At 43.8% G+C, this 13,784-nt stretch overlaps 1 protein-coding gene across 3 annotated transcripts in view; it reads left to right on the top strand.

Moving 5' to 3' along the window:
• The first annotated feature begins 145 nt into the window (after positions 1–145).
• The window catches only part of wdr25 (WD repeat domain 25), a 46,278-nt gene continuing 32,639 nt past the window's right edge, over positions 146–13,784 (top strand). Inside the window, exons 1-3 of one of the 3 annotated variants that reach the window (XM_056296219.1) lie at positions 146–229; positions 774–1,417; positions 12,707–12,854. In XM_056296219.1, coding sequence (XP_056152194.1) covers positions 788–1,417; positions 12,707–12,854 — 778 coding nt within the window. In that variant the 5' untranslated portion in view covers positions 146–229; positions 774–787. Of the gene's footprint in view, positions 230–773; positions 1,586–12,706; positions 12,855–13,784 lie in introns of all 3 variants that reach the window. The other 2 variants (XM_056296218.1, XM_056296220.1) reach the window with 2 other exon arrangements.

Here is a 13,784-nt window from a genome sequence, read left to right as displayed (position 1 = left end):
ATGAGAGGAAAACAATTCTGGTCCTACCAGTACTTGTCATAATAAAAGTTTTCATGTGTGGACAGTGGGGGATTTGTATGGACAGAGAGATACAAGACTTTTATTTTGAAAACAAATATTTTCTATTGCTTAGTGCGTGTTGCTGCGCAAATTATAGTCGATTCTTTTTAAATCATCGCATTTGGAAGGAGTCGCTCACATTTTGTTATGACAGAGTCAACAGTTTGAGGTAGATTTTTTTCCGTTGATTTGTCGTTGTCTTCACGAAAGCTATGGCGTCGGAGTCAGAGACTGTTGGTTAAAATGCTCTCAGCCATACAGCTCTTAACACATGGAAATGTATGTACTGCTTATTGGCTAAATCGGCTACCGTTGTCTTGTAAGGAAGAATTCGTCAAATTATTAGCTAACTGGTTTTATTTTGAGCTTGCCATCATTTTCCCTTCGGCTGCCTGGGATAAGGAACTGTGTTGTTTATCTGAATACTTAACATATCTAGCTTCTCCACCGACAATAACACAAAGAAAACCATAACAGTGTCAAATAAAGTTTATTGCGAGTAATAATCTTCCAGTACAATTCATGTACTCTATTCCGTGGCTCTTTAAGCTTTATTGTAAAGAATGGATGAAATGTGAAAGTGTGAAGCGGGTAAATTTAATTCGAGCTATATGTGCAATAGTTCAAACAGTCACAAGATGTCACTTGTGGGTCTCTGCTGAAGTAGTCCAATATAAACGCGCTTGACCACGTGTGTCTTCATTTCCAAACAGGATTTCACGGGAAAATGACATCATTGGTGGCCTATGAAGATTCCGATGCAGAGGATGAATCTTTGGATCAAGGGGGAGAAAGGGGAAGTTTGCCTTCTGTCAAATGCACCCTTGATGCTAGTGGACAGGAAGAACAAAGACAGAAAGATGTGGCGTCCTGTTTCTATGGGCTTTCAGCTACTCCTTTTTCCAAGACTCTTGGTAATAAAAGGATGATGCTTCAATGTCATAGCAATACCTCCCTCCACCCCCCCAAGGGTGCCACAGTTGTGGAAGGAAACAGGGCTTCAGAATGTATACCTTCCCATCCACACAGCTGTTTTGACGGCGATAGACGACACTGCGCTGGTAGAACAGAAGCAGACAGATCTTTGAGGGAAATGGCAGCTCCTTTGGTTTTACCAGGGACCCCAGCAAAAATGCCAATTCAACAGAACCCTCCTTCGACATCACACAGTTGCAACCAACCCTTCTCAAACACAGCAAAAAGCCACCAGATGGCCCCATCTACTATCAAACCATACATTCCCAAGAGACAGAGACTTGCTACTCCAGTACAGATAATGGACCAAAAGCCCCCAGTAGAGAATGCCTCAGTGGACCAGGCCAGATTGACCCAGATTCTCTCAGAAGTGTCTGAAAAGGTAAAACCATACCTAGCCATACCGCAGAAGCATGGCAGAGCAGGAATGCCAAAGAAGCTTCTGACAACACTAGGAGGCCACCAGGGCCCAGTAAACACAGTCCAGTGGTGTCCAGTGCCTCATCTGAGTCATCTTTTACTGTCTGCTTCCATGGACAAGACTGTCAAGGTAATAATGATTAAAAAAAAAAGAAGATAATAACCTGCCCTATTTGCATGCTTAGCCTAGGAATTGATTCTACTATTCTACTGTGATCCTATATTGAGGTTTAGCAGCTAATTATCAGGATTTTATTTAAAATTTGTACATATTTTTTATTTGATAAATCTTTAGACATGATATATTTTCCAACTCCTCACTTACTTTGAGTTGAAAGCTTTATGTGCATTGTAGGCCAGCACACATCTGAAAATGCAAAACACGTTGTCACATTGTGATGTATTGTTTCTGATAGGTGAAAAAGTGCGTCAGAGAGGTCTGAGCAGATAATCACACATGGTGTTAGTTGTTATTACTGTAATTATCAGTGTTACCAATAGAGACATTATATCAACCCTTTTGACATGAACTATATAAACGCACCATTACCACTTTCTTTAGAATTGTATCTGTCACTGTCAGTTAAATGTGTGCCAGGACTGATGGGCCTTCACTCCTCTCCTCTCCTCTCCTCTCCTCTCCTCTCCTCTCCTCTCCTCTCCTCTCCTCTCCTCTCCTCTCCTCTCCTCTCCTCTCTCCTCTCCTCTCCTCTCCTCTCCTCTCCTCTCCTCTCCTCTCCTCTCCTCTCCTCTCCTCTCCTCTCCTCTCCTCTCCTCTCCTCTGCTCTCTCTCTCTCTCTCTCTCTCTCTCTCTCTCTCTCTCTCTCTCTTGCTCTCTCTCTCTCTCGCTCTGTGTCACACACACACACACACATGTGCGCGTGCACGCACGCATGCACACTTGTTCTCATTCTCCAACCATTTCGTTCTATTTCTGTTCCTCTACCTCATGCCAGGCAAACAATCCCTCACTTCCCCACTATAAAGGTCAAGTGATGCAGGTGCTTGCCAATGACTATATACTTTCCATCTCCAGAGGAAACTGTGGGTGCCTGTGTCAGGAATTATTTGGCGCAATATACAACAAGGACTCTGACTAATTAATAATTTAAATATTCATGAATTAATTTGTACAGGGGTGGCACGGTGGCGCAGTGGTTAGCGTGGTCACCTCACAGCAAGAAGGTCCTGGGTTCGAGCCCCGGGGTAGTCCAACCTTGGGGGTCATCCCTGATCATCCTCTGTGTGGAGTTTGCATGTTTTCCCAATGTCTGCGTGGTTTCCTCTGGGTGCTCCGGTTTCCTCCCGCAGTCCAAAGACATGTATAGGTCAGGTGAATTGGCCATACTAAATTGTCCCTAGGTGTGTGTGTATGTGAGTTGGCCCTGTGTGTGGGCCTGCCGCCCAATAACTACTGGGATAGGCTCCGGCATCCCCGCGCCCTTGTGTAGGATAAGCGGTTTGGATAATGGATGAATAATTTGAACAATCATAAAGAAGGCTAAGTGCAACACTATGGTAGCAACCTCTTTGTCCCCTGATAACTGAAAATGCTTCTCAGTGCAGATGGCAGAGTATTCGGAAAAAAGGAGAAGGAGGGGAATGGCTCAATTGTGAATTTGAGTGTGCGATTTTTCTCTTCCTTGTAGGTGTGCCATTGAGGTGCTTTGCTTTCAGATCATTTCAAAACTTGTAAAAAATGTAAAGCATTCAAATTGTCATCTTTTCAGGTCAGATGTCTTGATGAGTTATTTTACTCAATGAGGGAGTCCTACATTGCAATTTTCTATTTCTTTATGTTGTGCTCAGAGATTTTCTGCAGCTTTCTGCAGACAAAAGTTATCATACTTCAACACAAGTTGAGCGTCAGTAGTGTGCGTGCGTGTGTGTGTGTATGTGTGTGTATGTGTGTGTGTGCGTGTATGTGTGTGCATTCATGTGTGTTTGTGTTCATAGTGTTAGAGCCTGACATTTTATTTTTAAGAGTCTCATCTTTGCTTTGCTCTGCCATGAGTTGTGTTATTCTATTCTGTATTGCAGCTAAATGTTTTCCTGTTGTGTGTGTAAACAGCAAACAAGCGCTACTCTCAAAGCTGGGAGTCTAACAATTTATTCTGTATGTTTCCATTTCCACATGAACACCTTTCAGGCTCCCAGCTGCCCCCCTGCATTCTGTTTGTCAGTTCCTTTGAGAGTCTGACTATTATTATCCACCATGTTTGCAGCTGTTGTCACCATGGCTACAGCAGGTGTAAGGCTGCAGTTTTAAGCTGATAACACCAATACCAATTTAGTTTTAATTACCAAGAGTCATCTAGGAAGCAGATTACCAAGACAAGCGTTGGCTGAGACCGGTTCTACATGTCTGTTAAGTGGCCGGTGGGTGAAATTAAAAGGGGGCGCAGACAAACGAGTTCTTATTTCCATCCACGCATGGCTCTCACTTTGCTCTGGATTGTTGCTATTGTCTTTGCTGTGGGTCAGGGTTGTTGTGGTGAAACTGGGAACAAAGCTCAAGCAAGTTTGTCTAATTTGTCATGTGCGACTTTATGTTGAGCTGAATATTTTGTGGAGTTTATCCAACTGGCTTGAGTTTCTTTGATGGCAGCCTCAACATCTCAGAAACTCAGTATTCAGATTCCCAGAAAGGTGAATCAGTTCATCTGGACACAAAGTTTAGAGGGAGAAACGTTTTATTACTCATCTAAGTGACTACTTCAGTCTCAACTGACTGCAGGTATCCTCACCCTTATAAACAATACAGGGGCATAATGACTGAAACCAACGATCGGCTTCATATGCACATTGCTGTTACCATTAAGTAGAGTTGCAATGACCATGTGTGCTATTCACAGAGGATTGGGGAATAGTTGCAACCACAACACTGTAAGATGGCGACAAATGTACTCCTAGCCCCCCCCCCCCGGTTCAGGACTGGTCATTCCCGCTTCACATAGATGGCCTCTTTGAATCCCCGTTCATACCAGGGTTCCTCCCTATCAAGGATGTGCACATCCATGTCCTTAAGAGAGTGGCCACTGGCCTGTAGATGGTTGTAGACTGCGGAGTCCTGGCTTGATGTGTTCGCTCTCCTGTGTTGTGCCATCCTCTTGGCCAGCATCTTTTTGGTTTCCCCGATGTACAAGTCATGACAATCCTCCTGGCACTTAACAGCATACACTGTATTGCTTTGTGCTGGGGTGGACCGATTTGTGGCGCAGTGTGTTTGAGGGTTTGAAAGCAACTGAGATGTGGTGTTTGGAAAATATGCGTCTCAACTGTTCCGGCACTCCCGCCACATACAGAATCACCACTGGTTTACGCTTAAGCAGCTGTTATCCGCCTCTCTTCGATCGGTTGGTGCGCTGTTTGGTCGTCTTCCTGGCTTTGACAAATGCCCAGATAGGATAACCACACATAACCAGGGCCTGTTTAATGTGGCATTTTTCCCCTTTCCTGGCCGCTGTGTTGGTGGGGACGTTGTCAGCTCAGTGGTACAGCATCCTGGTGACTCCTAGTTTGTGCTCCAGTGGACGATGAGAGTCAAACCATAAGTATGTGTTGGTTTATGGTAAACATCAACAATAAAATGTCCCCCATCACCAATTGCAATTTCACAGTCTAAGGAGGCTAACCTGTAATTTTTCACATCCTCCCTGGTGAACTTGATGTGGTTGTCCACAGATTTAATGTGGTTGGTGAAATGTGGTATGTCCTGAGATTTAATTTTAACCCAGGTGTCATCCACAAATCTGAACCAATGGCTTGGCAGTGTCCCTGGATAGGACATCAGAGCCCTCTTTTCCACTTCCTCCATATACAAGTTGGCCACTATAGGTGAGACTGGGGAACCCATAGCACACCCATGCGTCTGCCTATAGTACTGCCCCCTGTATGTGAAGTACGTGGACTCAAGACACAGCTTCAGGAGCAGACACACTTGGTCATTATTAAAGGTGGTCCTATTGCTAAGGGTGGGGTCGTTTTGTAATTTCATATGGACTACCTCTACTGCTTCATCAACAGGAACGCATGTGAAGAGAGGTAACATCGTAAGAGACCATTGTTTCATCACCCTCCATGATTATGTCCCTCACCATATCCACAAAATCCAGTGTTCTGAATGTGATGTTCATTATTACTTACCAACAGGTTAAGAATAGATGCCAGAAACTTAGAGCTGTTATAGGTCACTGAGTTCATCATACAAATGATAGGCCATAATGGCACATCCTGTTTATGTATCTTAGGTAAACCATACAGACTAGGTGTGGCTCCCCCTGGGTATAACCTATGGTACAACATTTTTTCAATAGGGTGGCATGGTGGCGCAGTGGTTAGCACAGTTGCCTCACAGCAAGAAGGTCCTGGGTTCGAACCCCGGGGTAGTCCAACCTTGGGGGTCGTCCTGGGTTGTCCTCTGTGTGGAGTTTGCATGTTCTCCCCGTGTCTGCGTGGGTTTCCTCCGGGGGCTTTGGTTTCCTCCCACAGTCCAAAGACTTGTAGGTCAGGTGAATTGGCCATACTAAATTGTGCTTAGGTATGAATGTAAGTGTGTGTGTGTGTGTGTGTGTGTGTGTGTGTGTGTGTGTGTGTGTGTGTGGGTGGGTGGGTGTGGGCGGGCCCTGTGATGGCCTGGCAGCCTGTCTGGGGTGTCTCCCCGCCTGCCGCCCAATGACTGCTGGAATGGGCTCCAGCGTCCCCATGACCCTGAGAGCAGGATAAGCGGTTCAGCTAATGGATGGATGGACAATAGGCCATAATGGCACATCCTGATTATGTGTCTTAGGTAAACCATACAGACTAGGTGTAGCTTCCCCTGGGTATAATCTATGGTACAACATTTTGTCAATAGGGTGGCACGGTGGCCCAGTGGTTAGTGCTGTTGCCTCACAGTAAGAAAGTCCTGGGTTTAAACCCGGGGTTGTCCAACCTTGGAGGTCATCCCAGGTCGTCCTCTGTGTGGAGTTTGCATGTTCTCCCTGTGTCTGCGGTGGGTTTCTCTGGGTGCTCTGGTTTCCCCCACCATCAAAAGAAACATGCATGTTAGGGTTAATACTCCTGTCTGTGCCCTGACCGAGGCAAGGCAAGACGAACTGGAGTTGGTCCCTGGGCACCGCACGGTGGCTGCCCACTGCTCCAAGCTACACAGCTAGGATGGGTTAAATGCAGAGCATGAATTTCCCCACGGGGATTAATAAAGCATATCAAAATCAAAATTAAAAAAAGAGTCCAGCCCCTTTCCAGGAATTTGGTACCAGAGCCCATGCTATGTGTGGAGGTGAGCCCAACTATATCTAATTGGTACCGCTCCATCTCCTGCACCACCTCAGGCTCCTACCTGGTGAGAAAGGTGACAATCCATGTCCCGAGGAACAATCTGTGATGCCGGAAGTCGGCACGTCCCTGTCCCTGCCTTTGCCTGCCACCCGGCCTGCATTGCACCCCACTCCAATGCTCATCTACAGGGTGGTGGCTCCATGTTGTTTTGTCGGGCTGGGCCCAACCGGGCCCCATGGGCCAAGGCCCAGCTACCAGACGCTTGCTGGTGAGCTCCCTTCCCAGGTCTGGCTCCAGGAGGGGGCACTGGTTTCCCTTTTCCGGGCAAGGTGCTGTAGCTCTGCTGGTATACTTTATTGAGTTTCTTAGGAAACCCAGTGAAAGTATCATTGGGTTTGGAAATTCATTTGGAAATTCATTGAAGAAACTCATCCCCATTCCTCCGGGTTGGGGATGAGTTTTTGCCTTAAGTGAAGGAGTTCAAGTATCTCGGAGTCTTGTTCATGGGTGAGGGTAGGATGGAGCGGGAGATTCGACAGGCGGATTGGTGCAGCATCAGCAGTAATGCGGACGTTGTATTGGACCACTGTGGTGAAGAGGGAGCTGAGCCGGAAGGAGCTCTCAATTTACCAGTCAGTCTTCATTCCAACCCTCACCTATGGTTCATGAGCTTTGGGTAGTGACCGAAAGGTTGAGATTGCGGATACAAGTGACTGAAATGAGTTTCCTCCGTAGGGTGTCTCAGCCTTAGAGATAGGGTGAGGAGCTCGGACATCTGGAGGGTGCTCGGAGTAGAGCTGCTGCTCCTTCGTGTCGAAAGGAACCAGTTGAAGGTGGTTCGGGCATCTGATTAGGATGCCTCCTGGGCACCTTCCTTTGGAGGTTTTCCTGGCACATCCAACTAGGAGGAGACCCCAGGGTAGACCCAGTGCTCGCTGGAGGGACTACGTGTCCCATCTAGCCTGGGAATGCCTTGGGATCCACCAGGAGGGGCTGAAGAGGGTTGCTGGGGAGAGGGACATCTGGAGTGCCCTCCTTAGCTTGCTGCTACCATGACCCAACCCCAGAGAAGCAGCTGATGATGAGATGAGATGAGATGAGATGAAAAAAAATCAGTAGCATTGTCCTTTTCTAACAGCTTCAGACAATCTGTCACCTTTTTCTTGTAACCATTGCCTGGATCTCATTTCAGGGGCTCATATGTATTCATGTCGTTGTGTAACATCATAACTTTCTCCTGATAGTCAGTACGGTTTAATAATACAGTGCATCTGCCTTTGTCCGCCGGAAGGATGATGATGTTATTGTCCTTACTGAGAGTCGTGAGTGCTTTAACAAGAGGTCACTCAGATGAGTGATGAAACGTTTCTCCCAATAAACATTGTGTCCAGATGAACTGATTCAACCTTCTGTGATTACCTTACATGGATGAAGACGGCATTCAGATTGCTTTTTTAACAAGGGTTTTGTGTTGCCTTGAGAGGGCAGTGTTTCCACACATCACAAACCAGAGGAAAAAAAATTAAATCTAATAAACGGGCTCCAAAGTGCTATGAAAAACTCTTTACTGATACCATGCCACATTGCTTATTTTTGTTATTTTGCAAGTAAAGTTAAAGGACTCTCTCTCTCTCTCCCTCCCTCTCGGAGGAATACACTCCTTCTTTTTTTGCTGCAAAGTGTTGAACACTAAAAAAACAAACCAACATAAAAATGTTGGTTATATACTTTATACTGGGGCAGTATAAACAATTTTTCGTCGTTTTACAGAGTGTGGACAATTTTAAAACTTGTTTGTTGTTATAAATATATTGTTTGACCACTCAATGAGATGTTTTCTGAAACTGTTTTCCATTTTATGAGCTGGGTTACAATAAGACACATAAGTTTGAATATATCAGCTGTTGGAATTTCTGATGGGGGAGGCTGTCTATTCTACATGATTTGAATATCCATTTATATTATGAACAGGAAAAACAAAATGGAGGACAGATTACAGGGATGGAAGTCATACCTTTTATTCGGTTCATTTTCATTCATCAACGGTGCTATAGCAGTGTGAGTTTTTAATTTGTTCCAGGATGAAATAGTCTTTACAAGTGTTTTTGGTTGAAATCTGCTTTAAATGTGGGTCTTGATTTGCTGTTGCAGAGGTATAGATATCTATTTAAGGTGTGTATATATATATATATATATATATATATATATATATATACTGTATATACTGTATATATGTGTGTGTGTATGTGTGTGTGTGTGTGTGTGTGTGTGTGTATATATATATATATATATATATATATATATATATATATATATATATATATTAGGGATTGGCCAAGCTGTTTATTATTTCCTCACATACGGAAAAAAATGTTTTGAAACAATCGCATTGAGAAGAGATGTGAAAAGAGGAGAAAGGGGAAACTTGTTGAAAAACGGCAAGCGAGAATGTTCAGGGTGCGTGTTCAAAAGCGTATCTACAGCATTATCAGGAGTAAAATGTATTAGACACATTAATAAAGGCAGCAATCAGATTTCGCTGCACAGGAGCGAGGTAATGAAAATAAACTTCAAAATGAAGCTACAACCTTTATATAGCTGGAACTCACCTGAAAATTCTTCAAGGCATTTCTAAATTTTGCAAAAGTCTTTAAACCTTCTCAGCGTTGACAACATCATTCCTTCAAAATACATTATTGACAGTTGCTTTTAAAAACTGTCATGAACTTTAATAAAGGGGGGAGAGCAAAGGCCAACTGTTTGGTAAACTGGTAGCGCTGTCAGTGAATGTTCCAAATTCCTATATAAGGGGGGGGGGACATGTGGGAGGGTTTTGTCTGTGTCCCATTCCTCAACTTCCATGCTAGCTACTCCTGTTGAATCTCCAAACTGGTAGTGCACAGACTCCCATCTACTGCAGGTAGACTACTGATAAGTGCCTCATGCAACCCCACTTCAAAAAAACCCAAACTATCACTTTAAAGATAAGAGAAAGGGAACATAATGACGCTAATGTACATTTTTCCATTCGGTTCAGTCTAAGCCTGCTGGGAGCACTTTAACCAATTTATGTGGAATTACTTGAATATTATAATTGTTTAGTTTGATCGAAGTTTACGTCCTGCTGTCCATGCTGTTTAATTAATTCCATTTTCATGTTTTGGAAGTAATTTATTCTTAATTAAGAAAGAATTCCACTCAGATTGTTATCTAATGCCTTGAACACCGTGCACTTTATTTTTTCCAATATTTTCTGTTTTACACTAAATGCAATCAAACATATGTTCATTTAAAGGCAGCATTGTGTTGGGGTTTGTGGTGCTGTAAATTTTGGCACAATATCTGCCCCAAATATCGGTTATTGGCCGCCATAACGTAATAACTTACCGATAATCGATATCGGTATCGAAAGAAAGAAAAAAAAACACATCGGTCAACCCCTAACATATATATATATATAAATGTACAGATATATTTGTATGTTTCTAATTTAAACTAAATAAATGGGCTTTTGAAATCAAAATCTCTTTCTCTCTCTCTCTTACTGTCTTTTCTCATCTGCCTGTCTGTCTTAAACTGACTGCTTGTCTGTCTCACGCCATCTCTTTCCATGTCAGTTAATTTACCCGCCCTCTGGGCATCTCTTGGATTCTGTTTGGTAACAACTGACTATTGGATTGATATGTCACTCTCTGGTCCATTTCTCTCTCTCTCTCTCTCTCTCTCTCTCTCTCTCTCTCTCTCTCTCTCTCTCTCTCTCTCTCTCTCTCTCTCTCTCTCTCTCTCTCTCTCTCTCTTTACCCCCATTGCTCTCACCCTCTGTGGGAGCTGTGGTACTTCCCCATGCCGTTTCATGCCGTATGGAGCAGTCTTCTTCAATAATGAAACAGAGCGAGGCATAGAGGGAGCCACAGTATCCTACAGATCTTCAAAGTTCCTTGTTTGGGCCTGTGTTTCTGGGCAAGCAAAGAAACTTCTCATCATTAGTCTAATAGTGCGCTGTACGGGACACCAGACCAGACCACCCACTCTATTTTAGGCTGTGCTCCGGGGGAAGAATACTTCTCTGGAATGAATAGGTCTTTTATTTCGGCATATCTGTGAAGTCTTAGAAAGCCCCCCTCAGGGCAGTCAGACCCACAAAATGGAATTAAAATTTAAATGAGTGTGGAAAAATGTTGAGTGATGTTAGGTTTACCTGACTTCAAACTAAAGGTCAGATATGCCGACCAGTGGCGCTGATGCATTGAAGATATTGCTGTCCCTCACACAGTATTATTACCGAAGCACAAAATGTCACATTTATAACAAACAGTTGTTGATGCAGTTGAAACACCATTCAAATCAGTTTCTATTAAGATAAGAAAATTGTGTAATTATTTGAATTTGTAATGCATAGCAATTGTGCAATTGTGATCATATTTCAAATCAGCAAGTAGTCAGAGGGCCTGTTTACCGAGTTGACAAAAAAAAACATACATTTCATCTTTTTTTTTCTCCTTTTGGACCCTCTAAGAAATCCCCCAAATTATAAAATCCTTAAGCTATTACCCATCACCAGAAGATGATTTGTGGACACACACAAAAGTTAATTATTTAAAAGAATTAATTAGGAAGGTTAGTTTTCCTTTAATAGCCTCCAGATAAGGCATTCAATTGTTTTGTTTTTTTTGTTTTTGTTTATTTTTGGAGCTTGTGAAAATCATTTTATTTTATTACATTAGACTGTCGGTAAAGCTCTAGATTTAATCTTTTTGGTGTGTGTGTGTGAGAGAGAGAGCAAGACTGAGAGGGACAGAGAGAGAGAGGGACAGAGAGAGAGAGACAGAGACAGAGAGAGAGGGGGGGGAATGAATGACAGAATGATATCATGGTTCAGGTCCAAAAAAAGGTTAAAAAAATCATCAAAAAAAGGTAAAAAAAAATTCAGATCCAAAAAAAAAACCGTCTGTACCAGAGGACTGGACCAAATCCATCATAGCAAAACATCCGGGGTGTGCTCTTGGACTAGGGTCTATATATGTCCCACTAAATCACATGGACCTGTCGGAGAACATCAGGACAATGATCTGATGCTGCCTTCTTTTTCATTTCTTCCTTTTCTCACACTCAGTTTTACTGTAGTGGAGGTAAGATTCAGGAGGGTCTATGTGACTTGGCTCTCTTTTGGACACCAGGACCGTTTTCCCCTTATGTAGTGCCTATGTAGACTAATCCTGTCCTTAATAAGACCTATTTCTCTATGATAGTGACAGCAGCGAGCACTGCGGTTGTAGCTAGTAGCTACCTGCAGTTCTGTCTCTTGTAATCTTTGTCATCCTGACCTGATCAGAAAACTTGTCAATATCAATGTGATTAATGAATATTATCAATATATTATCAACTGCAAATGTGTATCTATTTTCAAGTTCCGAATTTAGCACCCTTGTCGAGTAAAAGTGCATCATGAAGCTTAACTGCCATCCTTCCCAGGGAATATGTATGGTTTAGGTTAGATTAAAAATGGTCTGACGTGGGTGTCTTGGTGGTGTGGCGGTCTATTCCGTTACCTACCGACACGGGCATCGGCGATTCGAATCACCTCCGGCTTGGTCGGGTATCCCTACAGACACAATTGGCCGTGTCTGTGGGTGGGAAGCTGGATGTGGATATGTGTCCTGGTTACTGCACTAGCGCCTCCTTTGGTCGGTTGGGGCGCCTGTTCGGGGGGGGGGACTGGGGGGAATAGCGTGATCCTTCCATGCGCTACGTCCTCCTGGTGAAACTCCTCACTGTAAGGTGAAAAGAAGTGGCGGGTGACTCCACATGTGTCGGAGGAGGCATGTGGTAGTCTGCAGCCCTCCCCGGATTGGCAGAGGGGGTGGAGCAGCGACCGGGATGGCTCGGAAGAGTGGGGTAATTAGCCAAGTCCTACTGAGGAGAAAAAAGGTGAAAAAAAATGGCCTGACGCAAAGTACCCATGTCTTAACAGGTTTGGGATGGAGCTGATAGCGGGCGCTGCCTGAGGGTTTATTCCTGCCATTCAGGCGCCGTCCGGGATGCCTGTTGGACACCTTGCGGGCAACGACTCCTTACTTGCTCCTTTGACAACACAGCCAGGCTAGTGGATGTGGACACAGGTGAGCAGCCCTTCCATTTCTGTAGGTCTGATCAATGATGAGGTGTTTCAGCCACACCCTGTTATTTCCGCTGCAAAGAATTGTCTTGCATATAGGAGATGTATAGCTGCAGGTGTAGGATCCTGTTTACTTTGAGCTTGCAATCAGTTGAATTAGACTGATTGTAACCATGTAGACAAGCACACATCAACTATGACAAGGTGCACTTAAATGCAATGGGGATAACTCATTGTCAAATGACGTTATTTACATAAATGAAATTTACATCAATGTGCCAGTATTCAAACACTTGTCTGCCAGCAAAATGCTGCTCTTACTGTTTAGGGGTTTTTTGACTGTAAGGTTTACAAGACAATTTAGATGTAGAGGGAAAGTTACGACCCTCAGGCAGAAAAAGCAATAGGCTCTGGATGCAGCCCTGACATTCCTCAGGGTTAAGCAGTTCACAACCTGTCGGATGATTAGCTGGACGTCAAAGAACGAATTTTCTTCTATCCTGTAAACATTTTATTTACAAAGAGTTGGTGTGTCCAAAAGCAAAATTAAGTTTGGGTCAAGTCAAATACACCCATGGTTTTTGCTGGCTCTCTTTTAAACCGTAACAACAGAAGGAAGGACAAAAAGACTTGTACCGATGGGCTAGACAGAGGGATCGAGCTAGAAAGGATGGGCAGCAGGTAAGGGCGATCAAGGATAGAGATAGCAATGTGCTGATAAGGGAGGAGAGTGTGTTGAGAAGAAGTACATTGGGCTGATGAATGAAGAAAATGAGAGCGAGAGAAGGTTGGATGATGTAGGGATAGTGAATCAAGAAGTGTGGTGGATTAGTAAGGAGGAAGTGATGGCAGCTATGAAGAGGATGAAGAGTGGAAAGGCAGTTGGTCCAGATGACATACCTGTGGAGGCATGGAGATGTTTAGGAGAAATGGC

Source organism: Lampris incognitus, chromosome 16 (assembly GCF_029633865.1).
Source record: "Lampris incognitus isolate fLamInc1 chromosome 16, fLamInc1.hap2, whole genome shotgun sequence".
Lineage (NCBI taxonomy): Eukaryota > Metazoa > Chordata > Actinopteri > Lampriformes > Lampridae > Lampris > Lampris incognitus.
Note: the sequence above shows the minus strand (reverse complement) of the source record. Positions and strands in the feature narration are given on the sequence as shown.